This window comes from Natrix helvetica (genome assembly GCF_964273705.1).
Source record: "Natrix helvetica genome assembly, chromosome: 7".
Lineage (NCBI taxonomy): Eukaryota > Metazoa > Chordata > Lepidosauria > Squamata > Natricidae > Natrix > Natrix helvetica.
The window spans coordinates 53,700,179-53,716,482 of record NC_138558.1 but is presented as its reverse complement, the minus strand read 5'-3'; the positions used below and the strand labels follow the sequence as shown (position 1 = coordinate 53,716,482).

Here is a 16,304-nt window from a genome sequence, read left to right as displayed (position 1 = left end):
CTGGCTTTCCTACCTATGCCATGACTAGAACTCACAGCCTCCTTATTTCTAGCCCATTAGACCAAACTAATTCTCATTCTATTGAACATAAAGTGAGTTTTGCTAAATGAGAGTCCACTTATGGTTTGTGGTTAATGCAGAACACATCATATTAAATAACAAATATATTTAGAAATAACATTTTTTTCATTTATGTGGTATCTAAATATATGAGAACAGACAGATCCAGGTTACCTGTTAAGGCAAGAGGGATGTTTATACCTTGTCTTGCCAAGAGTTTTCTCACCAATCTTTGCTTGGATTCTGTGTCCATGAAAACATTTAAAATCACATCCAAACTAATTTTAATCCATTTTAGGGGCAGCCTCATGGAGTAAAGAACTGTATTTACTTGGGGTTTTGTGGTACACTGCACAAAAATACATGCACTGAATGTACGTAATATTCAATCATTCCAACTAATAGTACCACAAGTATATAAGGGAGTTGTATTTAAGGAAAAACAAATTCATACTTTTATTCTTCTCATTAGCCAAAGGTCAAGATTACTTTACCATCAGAAACAATTTCTCCTTCTTCTGTGCTATCAGAAAGCATGTCTTCACTATCTTCTTCAAACGAAGAAAGATCACTGGTATGCACTGAGCTAACAGTAATATCACTCAGTATGTCCACATCAGAATCTTCCAACACTAGTTGAGAAAAAACAGACAGAGATGACTTAAAATCTGACCCAGAATCCAAAACATCCCACAAGAAAGTAGAAACAGCTCCCTGCATGCCTGGCACTACCCACCTTCCAAAGTGCTGTTGAAGAAAATGACCTTTAGAAGTCTGTCTCTTCATTAGTCTGCAAAAGGTGTGCATGTATGTAAAAAGGTCTCAGTGCAGAAACTGAGCATCATCATAAGATAAGACAGATATGAAAATATTTTGTCCTAAGAATAGTCATGAAAGTCTTCCTCCTCAGTGAAATGCCAATTCTCAGGCTTCCGTTCTCCAGTCTGGTACCCTCCAGTCACACTAGGATTCCAATTTCCCACAATTCTCAGCATAGCAATTAGTTAAACCAGCTTGGAATTGAAGTGTCTGACATACCATCAACCAGGAGGGCACCATGCTAAAAAGGCCATAGCAAGAGAGAACTAGCTTAATAAAACACATAAAACAAGAAATCAAAATAATGCAAGAAGGTTTTAACATAATACCTATGAAAAGAGGACAAGAAATTTGACAAAAAAGAAGATGGAAGCGATGTCAATTGCTTTAGATGAGATAAAGGAGTACAAAGAAACAGAAGTAACAGTAACAGTAACCTAACAATAATTAAAACTGAATAAAACATATGAAAGAGTTTAAGCATATCTTCTGTGAGAAATTAATGTATTTCGGAAAGATTGTTAAATGATGAAACTGTCAAAACATGTAAGTATAAAAAGCCATCCTCTAGGAAAGATTCCTGGCATATTAAAAAAATAAAATGCAAAACACCATAAAATGAGAAATAATGGATCCTGAACGAGAAAGCAAAGGTAAGAATCTCAAAATGCAACATGAAAATGAGACATTGCAAATATATATATATATATATATATATATATATATATATATATATATATATATATATATATATATATATATATATATATATATATATATATATATATATATATATATATATATATATATATATATATATATATATATATATATATAATGAAAAATTGGCTGAAAACTTAAATGCAGTAATGTCTCCTTTCATAAGTAGTGCACAGGGTAGTAGAGAAGAGTAAAAAGAAACTGCTCCAGTTTAAAAATCTGAAACAAGGGCAATTAAAAACCAAGAAAAGAGTGCAAAGATACTCACTACAAGCAATGAACAGGTACGGTTTAAGATGGATAAAAACACTCATCACAATATTTAGTATTATCTTACCAACATATTACCTGCTATGTCTATAAAACAGGTTATATTCTGAAGTATTCTCTGTCCAGTAAGCTAAAATCTTTAGAAAATTACCATGCTACAGGTAAAAAAAAATTCTAAAGTCAACTAAAAAAATGTAATGCCGGCATCTTTTCACCTATATCAAAACTTTCCAAATAAATTAAAAACCCCTCCATTTGTTTCAATGTGTTTGGAATTAATAAACACCTCTATTATACCTTCTTTTGTGCTTTCATTTTTGTTTTTACTAGCATTCTTTTCAAGGGTTAAATTTTTTATCACTTCTGTCTCTTTATCTTTTATTGTCTTTTCCTCTTTTGCTTTTACATCATCACCATTTCTCTTTGAGAAATCTACTTTTTTGTCAGATTTTTCTTTTTTTTCTTTCTTCTTTTCTCCTTTTTCCAAGCTTTCCAGTTTTTTATCACATTTATCCACCACTTTACTTTTCTGTTCATCACTTTCCTGAAAATTTTCCTTGCTTGGATTAAGCAGGCTACTAGCTTCTTTTGATATAGTTTTCCCTTCTTCGTTTGAAGAAAATGAATTACTTATATCTTCACAGTTTACTACTGGTTCAAAACTTTCTTCTGTAGAGATATAAGGAGTTTTTTCTCCATCAGAAACATCTTCTGCATTCCGGTCTCTCTCTATGCTGCCATCCAAACTGTGCTGAGATAGGAGTTTCTTTGAGAATCTCTCATTTGTCTTAGTGTTGGTTGCTTCTGTAGAAGCCTTGGTGGCACTGGCTTCTTGGTTGAGAGATGTTATGGTCTCCAAAATAGACAGAGCATCATTAGCCATATTCATATTTGGAGTGACAGCAGGAACACCTTCAAATAAGAGTAAGGTTAAGTACAACTATTAGTATGAGATATTGCATATGTAGTGAAGAAGCCAAACCAAAAAAGAATCTCTTATTTCAGAATGCGCAATGTGACCCCAACTTTGGCACATCCTTAGATACTAACATTCCATTTTTGACAGTAAGCCATGTGGCATAACTCTGATATGATGCAGTAGTGGCAATACACTGTTAAGAAAGCTTTTTTATTACTCTCATTATTGGAAGAGGATATTTAGGTGCCGACTCTCAGCGGCACCAACTTTTCTCCTGTTGTTGTCTGCCAGTGATTGTCCACCCCAATGGCTCCCTGTCCCTTCACCCCCAGCATCCCAGCCATTCCCTGAGGCACGATTTTACCTGGGTGTTTAGCTGCTCTGGACAAGTAGCTGACAGCCAATCGGGCAATGGGTGGCAGTGATGGTGCTAAAGAGCCAGCATGCAACTGGCAGCGGGTGGGGCAATAACAATGGCATTGTGTGATTGGTGGGGACTAGGGGCCTTCAAGCCAGCTGCCCAACTTTAATCTGGAATTCCGCATTTGCGACAAACCCGGGGGCTGTCAAGCTTTACCTTCTCTCCTCTTTATGATTTCGTGAAACCTGGAAGCTGGCACGGTTTTCCAATTCCTGCAGTTGCTCTGGGCTAATCAAGATGATTAAATTCCTGGCAGCCAACAGCTTCCTCCGGCTCAAGAAAGAAAACAACCCAAACCTGGCCTTTCTGCTTTTAGCTTAAATTGCTGATTGACTGAGCTAAATGTCCAAGCTGGCTGGCTTCACATATTCTCAGTCCCTTTGGCTCCAGGCCATGCAAAGACATCCCAGCTTGCATGGTATTTGGGTGTGCAGGCCAATATTGCTTGCAAACTGCTTTTACAGCTTGCATGAGAGGTGGAATTAGGTGGGGTTACATTAGTTTACAATGCCTCGCATGCCCCTCGCTCATCCCCCCACAGCCCCACGATCATTCTGGCCACCGCCAATGATGTGCTGCCCCCATATCCCTGTGACTGCCCCACCCATTGCCAATCACGTATTGCACCCCATAGCCCCCAGGATCACCCTGCCCGCTGTCAATTGTGTGTTGTCCCATAGCGCCTCACTTACCCCAAGCCCCTCACTCACCCCACCCACCACCAGTCACACACTATCCTCTCAGCACCATTGTTGCTGTTCAATCCTGATTGGCTGGCAGCTACTTGTCTGGTGCAACAAAACACCCAGATAAAACCATGCCTCAGGGAATGGGCCGGGATGATTTCCCCTAGTGCCAAGGGGTCATTGGGGGTGGACAATTGCTGGCAGAGGCCACTGGAGGAGGAAAGCCCACTGTGCCAAAGGCCAGCATTTCAACATCCTAAACCTTTCATTATCATGAGATAATGTGTTCCACCCTACATTTGATCAACTTTGTACCAAGATTTCTGTGACTTGCACTATAACAATCTAACCTTTAAGTTGTTTTTCTTGAGAGCCAAGGAATTTATCAGTGCTCATCTCACCCCCATAGCTAGACTAGAGCTTCAACAGAATCTTAAATCCTATGACTTGGAAAATTCCTGCAGCATTCAAGAATCTACAACTCTGGAGGCAGATCCTCCTAACAATTCTTAGAAACAGGTGAGATCTCACCTCCAAATTTTATTAGAAAGCAAAGACTATTAATGACTGCTTTCAAAACAAGAATATGCCCTTTTAATGTATTAGTTCTGCAACATATTAGAGCCTTATGACTGTCATAGAGACCCTGATGTCTAGAGTTAGCCTTGACAAGTAGAAGTTGCTAAGGAACATCGTTTTTGAAGTCTCCAAAACTACATCAGAAGCCAGACTGGCTACCTTGGAGATAAAGTTTAACCAACTTTAAGAGGGGCAACATCAGGTGCAAACCTTAATATCTTTTGGGGAATAAGTATGAATAGGCTGAAGAAAAGAAAGGTCATTCAGAAATGCGTGATTACTGTATCAGTTGAATGATGCAATAGTGACGATGGTGAAAGAAAAAGACAATAAATATTACAAAGACAATTGAAATTTTTGCCTATATTCTATCTTCCAAGCTGACCTCTCCCGCCCCCCTCAATGGAACCTCAGTAACGTTGATAGCCTAAATATGGTCTTCATCAGCTTCAACTGTAATATCAACAGTCAATGAATGATATACACCTTTATTTGAATCTTCCATATCCTAATCTCCATGAATTAAAGAATAGTTATTGAGGACATTTTTGGGATGGATGCACTGGAATTTAATTCAAAAAGAGAGAAATGCTTGTGATACAGCAATCTGATAAAAAAGGGAGGATTCTAACAATATTGGAACACTAAAAGATAAAGGTTCCCCTCACACACACAGTGCAAAAGTTTTAGGCAGGTGTGAAAAAATGCTGTAAACAAAGAATGCTTTCAGAAATATAAATATTGTTTATTTTTGTCAATGTTTAAAATGCAAAGTGAGCGAACAAAAGAAAAATCTAAATCAAATCAATAGTTGGTGTTACTACCTTTTGCCTTCAAACCAGCATCCATTCTCATAGGTACACTTGCACAAAGTCAGGGATTTTGTAGGATTATAGTCAGGTGTATGATCAACCAATTATACCAAACAGGTGCTAATGATCATCAATGTCACACGTAGGTTGAAACCCAGTCATGAACTGACACAGAAACAGCTGTGTAGGAGGTGTAAAACTGGGTGAGGAACAGCTAAACTCTGCTACCAAGGTGAGGTTGTGAAAGACAGTTTCATGTCATGGCAAGATTGAGCACAGCAACAAGACACAAGGTAGTTACACTGCATCCACAAGGTCTCTCCCAGATAAAGATTTCAAAGCAGACTGGGGTTTCAAGATGTGCTGTTCAAGCTCTTTTGAAGAAGCACAAAGAAACGGGCAACGCTGAGGATCATAGACACAGTGGTCGGCCAAGGAAACTTAGTGTAGCAGATGAAAGATACATCAAGCTTATTACCCTTAGAAATTGAAGATGTCCAGCACTGCCATCAGCTCAGAACTGGCAGAAACCAGTGGGACCCAGGTACACCCATCTACTGTCCGGAGAGGTCTGACCAGAAGTGGTCTTCATGGAAGAGTTGCAGCCAAAAAGCCATACCTCCGACGTAGGAACGAGGCCAAGTGACTAAAGTATGCACAAAAACATAGGAACTGGGATGCAGAAAAATGGCAGCAGGTGCTCTGGACTGATGAGCCAAAATTTGAAATATTTGGCTGTAGCAGAAGGCAGTGTGTTCGAAGGGCTGGACTGCGGTACAATAATGAGTGTCTGCAGGCAACAGTGAAGCCTGGTGGAGGTTCTTTGAACGTTTGGGGCTGCATTTCTGCAAATGGAGTTGGAGATTTGGTCAGGATTAATGGTGTTCTCAATGCTGAGAAATACAGGCAGATACTTATCCATCATGCAATACCATCAGGGAGGCGTATGATTGGCCCCAAATTTATTCTGCAGCAGGACAATGACCCCAAACATACAGCCAAAGTCATGAAGAACTATTGTCAGCGTAAAGAAGAACAAGAAGTACTGGAAGTGATGGCATAGCCCCCACAGAGCTCTGATCTCAACATCATCAAGTGTGTCTGGGATTACATGAAGAGACAGAAGGATGTGAGAAAGCCTACATCCACAGAAGATCTGTGGTTAGTTCTCCAAGATGTTTGGAACAACCTATCAGCCGAGTTCCTTCCAAAACTGTGTGCAAGTGTACCTAGAAGAATTGCTGCTGTTTTGAAGGCAAAGGATGGTCACACCAATATTGATTTGATTTAGATTTCTCTTTTGTTCATTCACTGCATTCATTTATGACCATACATAACACTTCCATTTTTGAAAGCATTCGTTGTTTACAGCATTTTTTCACATCTGCTTAAAACCTTTGCACAGTACTGTATGTGTTAGTCGTTCCCAACTCTAGGGGGCGGTGCTGATCTCCGTTTCAAAGCCAAAGACCCAGCGTTGTCCGAAGATGTCTCCATGGTCATGTGGCTGGCATGATTAAATGCCAAAGGTGAGCAGAATGCTGTTACCTTCCCACCAAAGGTGGTCTATTTTTCTACTCGCATTTTTACATGCTTTCGAACTGCTAGGTTGGCAGAAGCTGGGACAAGTAACAGGAGCTCACTCCGTTACTTATTTAGATAATATTATATAATATTATTATTATTATTACAATATGACTGAAAATTGAGACAATGGCAGCAGCTGGAAGTAGCTTTCCATAAACCAGAGTTTTCAGTAGGAAGGCTATCTCTAGAAAATAAACCCAGCTATTACTATATTCAGATGGACAGATGTAATTAGGTTGGGATGTCTCCAAAGAGGTACCGTAATATCAAAGTTTGTTGATAAAGAAATTATTTTCCCTTAAGCACATAAATTTGGCAATTAGTTTCAATGACATTATTTGAATGTATGCCTGTGATTAGGAGCATTACTTCAACTCTTGATTCCTTACACTCACCTCTTTAAAACCCAAATATTAAAAGCATATTCATTTGCCAAGGGAAGAGAGAAGAAATACCTTGCAGCAAAACAGAAGGTTCTAATTTATCTTCAGGCAAGGCAAAGCTGGGATTGGTCTCTTCTGGGTGATTCATTGTGACTAAAAATTCATGGACAGCCTTCTCTACCTGTGGCCTGAATATGTGGTTGATCTTTGGATCCACGACTTGAGAAATGATTCTGTCAATACCAGATTCTAACATTCCAGATCTGAAATGAAATGACAATATAATTTATCTATCACAGCTAACACAATTACTTTAACACAATCATTGTAAGAATTTATGCAAGAAGGGGAACATATTAATGCTAATTTATATTAAGTTTCTTCTATGGATATTCTTGGTAATCTTAACAAGATTATAAAGAAGATTAGAATCATTATTTGCATATATCATGAGAGAATATAATGAAGAATTCAAGAGAATTCCCAGATATCCTAGGAAAAACAGTGCAAAATATTGGGCAAGGAAGGGATTCAATTCATCCACATAGATCAGGGATGTCAAACTTGATTTCTTAAGATGTCCACATCAAGTTTGTGTTTGACCTTGTGGGTATCGTGGCCAGCTCACTGTCACTTGTGTTGGGTGCACCTGTGGTGGCCAAGTGCTAAGGCAGGACCCTCCCTCACTCTCATTATAATCTCCCTTCTGCCTCCCTCCTTCCTTCCTTCTCCTTCCCCCTTCATTCTCCTTTCTTCCTTCCCCTCTTTCCTTATTTTTCCTTACTTGCTCTCTTCCCATCTTCCCTTCTTTTTCTTTGTCTTTCCTCTTTCCCCTTCTCCTTTCCTGCCCCTTCTTGCATGCTCAAATGCAAAAGGGGAAACATTTCTCCTTTTGCTTTGTTTTGTTTGTTTTCCTAGCCTTCTGCCAGTGAAAACGGGGTCCTTGAGTTTGACAGGGTGCTATAGATCAATTTAAATTAAGACAATTTAAATCCTGGTTTTATAAAATTGATAATTCTTATACTTTAGATTTACTAAATTTCTCCTTTAAAATGTAGTTCAAAATGCAACAAAAAATTAATACAAATTTGTTTTTGTTGAGAACTGATTCCCCGCACTGAATTTTTGCATGTTTTCTTTCTCTTTATGAAGTATAATATATTGCATATTTTCTTTCACATTAAGTTTTTCTAAAAGATATTTATTATAACCTGCATTTCGTTAAATCACTATGACTGAAGCACACAAATAAAAATAATTTTGCTTTTTGTAGTAGTTGACAAGGATATCTATTTCTGTCACACATTATTGAACCGAACAATTCCAACAAATAAATATTTCTGCAAATTATATTCAGAGATAAAAAAAATTAAGACTCAAAAATTAATTCCCATGGCTCTTCAGGCCTAGTAAGGCATTACTGTTGCTTTTCTAAAATTTTCATTATCTCATTTAATATATCCTTAAAGTACTGTTTCAGGATCATTGAATCATAGAATTACGGGGCTGGAAGGGAGCTTGGAAATCTTCTAAATCCAATCCCCTGCTCAAGGAAGAGTCCTTATATCATTCCAGAAAAAGATATTTTTAAATTTTATTTATTTATATTTCCTATTTCTAAACTGCTCATTTCCCTTGTAGAGGAGCTCTGGTCAGTGGATTGGATATAACTGACCATATATTACAACTATACAAGTTAAAAAAGCAAATTAATGAAGATTATAAAAAGCATACTACACTGCTCAAAAAAAATAAAGGGAACACTTAAACAACACAATGTAACTCCACGTCAATCACACTTCTGTGAAATCAAACTGTCCATTTAGGTAGCAACACTGATTGACAATCGATGTCACATACTGTTGTGCAAATGGAAGAGACAACAGGTGGAAATTATAGGCAATGAGCAGGACATCCCCAATAAAGGAGTGGTTCTGCTGGTGGTGACCACAGACCACTTCTCAGTTCCTATGCTTTCTGGCTGATGGTTTGGTCACTTTTGAATGCTGGCGGTGCTTTCACTCTAGTGGTAGCTTGAGACGGAGTCTACAACCCACACAAGTGGCTCAGGTAGTGCAGCTCATCCAGGATGGCACATCAATGTGAGCTGTGGCAAGGTTTGCTGTATCTGTCAGTGTAATGTCCAGAGCATGGAGGAGCTACCAGGAGACAGGCCAGTACATCAGGAGACGTGGAGGAGGCCATAGGAGAGCAACAATCCAGCATCCTCCACCTTTGTGCAAGGAGGAACAGGAGGAGCTCTGCCAGAGCCCTACAAAATGATCTCCAGCGGGCCACAAATGTGCATGTATCTGCTCAAACTGTCAGAAACAGACTCCATGAGGGTGGTATGAGGTGGAAGTTGTGCTTACAGCTTAAAATTCACCACTGGTGCCCTGTGCTGTTCACAGATGAAAGCAGGTTCACCCTGAGCACGTGTGATAGACGTGACAGGATCTGGAGATGTCGTGGAGAATGTTCTGCTGCCTGCAACATCCTCTAGCATGACCGGTTTGGCAGTGGGTCAGTAATGGTGTGGGGTGGCATTTCTTTGGGGGGCCGCACAGCCCTCCATGTGCTCGCCAGAGGTAGCCTGATTGCCATTAGGTACCAAGATGAGATCCTCAGACCCCTTGTGAGACCATATGCTGGTGCAGTTGGCCCTGGGTTCCTCCTGATGCATGACAATGCTAGACCTCATGTGGCTGGAGTGTGTCAGCAGTTCCTGCAAGACGAAGGCATTGATGCTATGGACTGGCCTGCTCGTTCCCCATACCTGAATCCAATTGAGTACATTGGGACATCATACAATACAATAGCAGAGTTGGAAGGGACCTTGGGGGTCTTCTAGTCCTGTCTCGCTCCATCCACCAACGCCACATTGCACCAGACTGTCCAGGAGTTGGGGGATGCTTTAGTCCAGGGGGGGGAGGAGATCCCTCAGGAGACCATCCACCACCTGATCAGGAGCATGCCCAGGAGTTGTAGGGAGGTCATACAGGCACGTGGAGACCACACCCACTACTGAGCCTCATTTTGACTTGTTTTAAGGACATTACATCAAAGTTGGATCAGCCTGTAGTGTTGTTTTCCACTTCAATTTTGGGTGTAACTCCAAATCCAGACCTCCATGGGTTGATTAATTTGATTTCCATTGTTAATTTTTGTGTGATTTTGTTGTCAGCACATTCAACTATGTAAAGAACAAAGTATTTAATAGGAATATTTCATTCATTCAGATCTAGGATGTCTTATTTTTGTGTTCCCTTTATTTTTTTGAGCAGTGTATAATAACCCCAGTAACTTCAGAAAAATCAATTTAATGATATACCAAGTAGGTTGATACAAATTATTAAAATCTATAACTAAGCTCTGTTTTCATTCACCAGCAGTACTATATTGCAGGGGTCTGCAACCCTTGGTTCATGGCCCAGTACTGGGCTGCAGTCTGTTGAGAACTGGCCGTGCAAGTGGTGGGCAAGCATGCAAAGCCCCATTTATGCAAGTGGTGGGCATGTGCGCAAAACCATCCCCTCTCCCCCCTCCACTGCTGCCAGTCTGTAGAGCTGTAAAGATTGGGGACTGTTGATATACTGCAATCTTACAATTTGGTTAAATACAATGAGTCAAAATGTGGAAAAAATCATTTAGGAGGAAAAAAACCCTCCATGTAATAAAAAACCTGAAGGGCAATATTAATTTCTTTTCAGCATGTAAAAATCTAGATAGGATCTTTTAAAGCTGACATTCATATATAAAACATAAGATGTTTCAGTAAGAACTGATTCTCCTATATTCACATTAAGTATAATGCACGAACTGCTACATGAAATATATTTACTATGGTGAATTTTTACTATCAGTCCTTACAGGCTATTTTGAATAGCAGCCTCACACATTCACACTGAATTTCAAAATATGAAACGTAGCAGTTTTTGAATCCAAACCACTAAGACAGGGGTCTGCAACCTTAAACATTCAAAGAGCCATTTGGACCCATTTCCCACAGAAAAAAAAACGCAGGGAGCCACAAAACCTGGGTGGACGTGGCAAACTCAATGTCACTCACTTCCACTCAAGTCACATGACCTCCTAGCCATGCTTACCCAGCCACAAAACCATTCTCTATGTCTCTCTCTCCCCCTCTCCCTCTATCTGTCTCTCTGCCCCTCTCCCTCTATCTGTCTCTTCCCACCTGTATCTTTCTTCCCCCCTCCCTCCCCCTCTCCACCCCTCTCTCTCTGCCTCTGTATCTCTCTCACCCTATCTTCCCCACTCTCTCCCCCGCTCTCTTTGTATCACTGTGTGTCTCTCACCTCCACACCCTGTCTCAGTCTCTCTCTGAAAGTCGCAGCCTGGCCAAGCCAGCAAGCTCTCCTTGGGGCTCTTCGCTACTCCTTTTCTTTTTTCTTTTTGGAAATCCAGGCTGACTGAGGAATGATCGCCAGCTGCAGAGGAAGCTTCCCTTTGGGTGACCCAATTCCTCTCCCCTCTTTCTCCTCTCACGACCCACTGGCCGGCTGTGGTGGGAGGGGTACACACACATGTGGAGACCCTCCTCGTGAGCGCCAAAGCGCAGCAAAGGCACACACAGGGCAGGCAGCCGCTCACTTAAAGAGGGTCTTAACAGGACGCGGCTTCTCTCCTGAACTAAGGCTCTGACCATTGCTTTGTCATGTCATTCCCACCCCAGGCAGCTCTTCAGCTAAGCGTGGAGGGCACAAGCTCCAGCCCAAAGCGGCAGGAAGCAAAGGCTATCTTACTCACAAATGTGGCATAAAGGCAGTTACAGGGCCGCTTCACTCCTGCACCAAGGCTCCGGCGACCCTCCTCCTCATCCCCCTCCTTTCCCACCCTGCACGTGTGCACCCTCCCAGCCAGGAAGTCACAAGAGGAAAAGGAGGGGGGAGGAAGAGGCAGCCAGGCCAGGTCAGTGACTTGGGGCAGAGAGCAGGTTGCGTATCTCCTCAAGCGACCGAGGCATGCCCAGCAACAACAAGGTCTGGAAGAAGCTCCAGAAGGGTGAGGTACTGGAGAATCAGCCCCGGCCGCTTCTCCATTCCCCCACCATCGCCCCTACCTTCTCAGGCCAGGTGAGGGAGGGAAGGGCAAAGCCAGGCAGTGATAGGACGGGAAGCCACAGCAGAGGGCCCAAAGAGCTCCAGAGCGGCGGGTTGCCGACACCCAGCCTAAGATCTTCCAAATATTTACATATATCAAATCACATTTTATCCTGCATATTTCCAGTCAAACCAGTTGATCATAGAGAAGGACAATTTGTAAAACTTACTTAAGAACCTGCTGCCTGATATTATTTCTTAATTGGTTCTTGTTCAAGTGAGGACTCCATGTATGAGTTGCTAGATGGTTGGAAACAAAATTGTCCACCCGCTGTCTTAAATTCTGATATGCAGGCTAAAAAAGAAACAGATACCTTGTGAAGCCTCCTTGCATAATATTCCTTCACATTCTCATCAGTGGAGACAAACATTTAAAAGCCTTATCTTAAAATAATACAGAAACAGTAGTATACACTGTAATAATTCCAAGCTTATCTAACTAGGAAAAAAACCCACTGCAGGTTAAGAAAACATACTTTTAAAAAACTTCATTGCTGAAAGTTCTGAAAAATAGAGGCACATATTTCAATTACTAAACATTGTAATATCTGAATGCTACTTGGAGGCAAAATGTGATTAGAAGCCCAATGCTATTTACTTGAAAAGAAAGCTAGATCTTTTCTCCAAAGTCTTATTTTTACAAAGACAGGGCCATCATAAATCAATTATATTGAGAAAGAGTAATTCTACTGAGAATTTGTTAAAGGAGGCTCCGATTGTTGCTCTTTTCTTCTTTATAATAAGAAAATCATTTCAAGATTTTAATAATTCCAACATATCTAAGGAGATTCTCAATCACCCAGGTCATAGTTGTCTCAAATATGCTTTTCAAAAGATAACAGGACTTTCCTGGGTTTTTTTCCCCTTGAAAATATTTTGCTTCCCATCCAACAAGCTTTTTAATTTTGACTCAGGAACTCAGGAAAAAAAACCCAAGAAAGTCCAGTTGCCTTTTGAGAAGCATCTTTCAGACAATAACCTGTTTCCCCGATAAGACCTCCCCAATCAGGCTTTTGAGCACATGAGCTAAAATAAGCCCTCCACCAAAAAATTGCAACACAGTAGCAGCCATGAGTGCCTGTTGTACCTCAAAAATAAAAAGACCCCCCGAAAATAAGGCCAAGTGCTTATTTCGGAATGTTAACACGGGAAACACAGTAATTCCAATAATAAATTCTGTCCAACAGGTAATTATCTTAAATCATATGCATTTTTATCCAATCATTGTATGAAGTGATTCACAAGATAGCTTATAATTTGATGTAAAAATATTTAAGAGAAACCTACTTTTACTCTTAAATTAAGAGTAATATCAATTGTCTATTTTTGCCAAGGTTGAGGTGTCTGTATTTTTACAGTTCACAACAGCTAATTAATTCATCTCCCATGCAATATTAATTGTTGAAATTTACTATTTTTTCAATCTCAATAACTAAGCTGGAACTTCCAAGACCAGGACCAAATGGGTGATAGAATCAGAATACCACATGGGTACTACACTGACAATATATAATTAACCAAAATAGTGCTCATGATACATTGGAAAATGTGTACAAATACTTGTATGTTTCACTAATTCTAAAATTTAGTCTGTAAAATAGGGCAGCGTTATATTGAAACTAGAATCTGGGCAGTAGACAAGTTGTTCAAATATATCTAGGAAAGAGTATGAGAAAACTTGATAAAATGGTTTTTAACTTAATCTCTTTTGTAATATTTTTCTGTAATAAAGCCCAGAAATGATCTACTCTGCATCCAAGTCCAATTCTAAGGACCCAAATGTAAAACAGCCCAGTTTTTAAAGAGAGTTGAATCTACCTCTGTGGGGGATACTGAAACAGAAATACTTCTCTCTTGTGTAGCCGATTTAATGCACAATTAATGATACTTCTATTGCTGTCAGAGAAATACAATTTCCCTTTTCAAAGATGCCATATCAGGAAAACTCTTCCTTATGTACTCCCGATTGCTGTTGATAGGGAAAAGTCGGACTAGATGAATCTCAGTCAGATTAAATACGGTTTTTCCTTTCTCTCTCTCTTTTTAAGAAAACAAATCTGCAATCCGTATCTATCCAGACTTGAGAAATGCTTCTGGGAGAATTAGGCAGGAAAGGCCAGCTGCCCATTGAGCAAAACAGTTAAACAAGTCCAGAATTAGGCGGTAGGAACACCGTTAAGGTCAGAGCTGCTCATATAGGAAAAAGCAGGGCTATCTTGTGGGGAGTGGGAAAGGTGATCGCCGCTAAATCGATGCGTGCAGGACTCGACTAATTAAGGCAGGGGCTCTTCAGGCCCAACGGCTGGGAAAAGCGTTCCCAAGAAAATCGCAACCTCCGGGAAGGGCTCAGACGGACTGGACGGTCGTTTTTCGGACAAGAGATCAAACGGGGCAGAGCAGCAATAATGGGCCGCGGCGTCGGATGGGCCCCCGAGACCCGCAACTTCCCACCTTGGTGTCCACGTCGGCCAGGCAATCTCGGCGGAACTGGTCGAAAAGGCCTTGACTCTTGAGTCGGTTCAGGATGAGCGACACCAGCTCTGGCTCGGCGGCGCCCGCGGAGCTCCCCGGCGGCGGCGGGGGCGGGGGCGGCTGTGGTGGGGGAGGCGGAGGAGGCGGCGGCGGAGGTGGCTGTTCGGGAGGAGAAGTGGCGGCGGTGGGGGCCGCGGGAGCAGCGGCGAGGGTGCCCCCACTGCCGGACATAATGGCGGCAGCGTCGTCGTCGTCACCCTCAGCGGCTAATTCCCAAGCCGCGACCGCATTGAGGCTCCGCCCTCCCCCGCACAACCCGCGACCCCGGAAGCAGAAGGCCGGAAGAAACTCTGACGACGCAGCGGAGAATGTGACCTTTCTTTAAACCACGCCTCTTGTGGCGTCACGTGGGCTTCCGAGGTTTCCGCCAAGCGAGGGGCATAGCATTTCACACTTGGCTTCCGCAATATCCCTGAAGGGTTGGGATGCTCGGGGCATTGACGTAAATGGAGCTCTGTGATCGATTGACACTCTTGTTGGTTCCCCCTGTCTTTCAATAAACGTATCAGGATCGTCTTTCCTTTCTCCCCCCCTACAACTCCACGAAAGAGGCTAGGCTAGAAGTGGATTTATATGGCTTTTTTTGTTGTTGCAAAATTTTTATTGGTTTTGAAATATATAGGGAAGGGTAAAAGGGTGTACAAGAAATTTTTTTGCAGCTTCCATACTGGTGGCGAGAGTCTCCCCTAGAAACCCACAAATTTAACAATCTTAAAACTAAAATATAAAAGAAAGCATCAGAACAAATTTAACCATTATTATCAAACATGGCTTTTTAAACAAAGTAGTGGTTAAGATGCCTTACCCCTCCCAGCCACTGCTTGTCACGCCCGGTCGCTCACCTCGCCGGACCGAGTACTTTTCAAATAAAAAGAATGCTCGCCTTGTGCAAATAAATAACAAACATCTTGACTTCAGGTTTGATGCATCTTGCGAAGTGTTACTGCTCATTCTCCTTTTCCTACTAACGGGTCCATCTCATTGTAATTTGCTGCAACCTCACTTGTCTTTTGCATTGTTCTATGGGAGAATATTCTAAAATGTTATCTGTGATGCTTGCAGATTAACAAATTTGTTTCCTCCAACCTTGTGTTGAAAGAAATGTCCTTCTGGGTTCGGCTCCAAGTGGGGGGAAAAGACACTGAAAACATGGGAGGCTGCTTGGAAAGATGGTTTAATGGTGGACAGGACCACATGGCTTGAGTCCTGAACAGAAAAGGTGATCACATGCTTCAATGTTGGGGAGAAGAAGAGAAGGAAGGGCTGAGATGCTGAGGCCCTGGTTTTACGCCTTCTCTGGCCTTTGATCTTCGGCTTGTATTCTGATTGGTTGTCAGACTCCCATGGGGCCATGCAGGGGCAACTCTCTAGGCTGCGTTTTGAATCCAGGTTTGGT

The 16,304-nt window shown here is 41.4% G+C and overlaps 1 protein-coding gene across 5 annotated transcripts in view; it reads right to left on the bottom strand.

Moving 5' to 3' along the window:
• BOD1L1 (biorientation of chromosomes in cell division 1 like 1) overlaps positions 1-15,189 on the bottom strand; it is an 80,144-nt gene extending 64,955 nt beyond the window's left edge. For all 5 annotated transcript variants that reach the window (XR_014175923.1, XM_081959857.1, XM_081959858.1 and 2 more), the window contains exons 1-5: positions 14,828-15,189; positions 12,547-12,671; positions 7,329-7,519; positions 2,167-2,781; positions 555-692 (exon numbers count right to left, since the gene is read on the bottom strand). Coding sequence is in view for 4 of the 5 variants with exons in the window: in XM_081959857.1 (XP_081815983.1) it covers positions 555-692; positions 2,167-2,781; positions 7,329-7,519; positions 12,547-12,671; positions 14,828-15,079 (1,321 nt within the window). In the remaining variant the exon portion in view is untranslated. The remainder of the gene's footprint in view (positions 1-554; positions 693-2,166; positions 2,782-7,328; positions 7,520-12,546; positions 12,672-14,827) is intronic.
• Between the last annotated feature and the right edge of the window lie 1,115 nt (positions 15,190-16,304).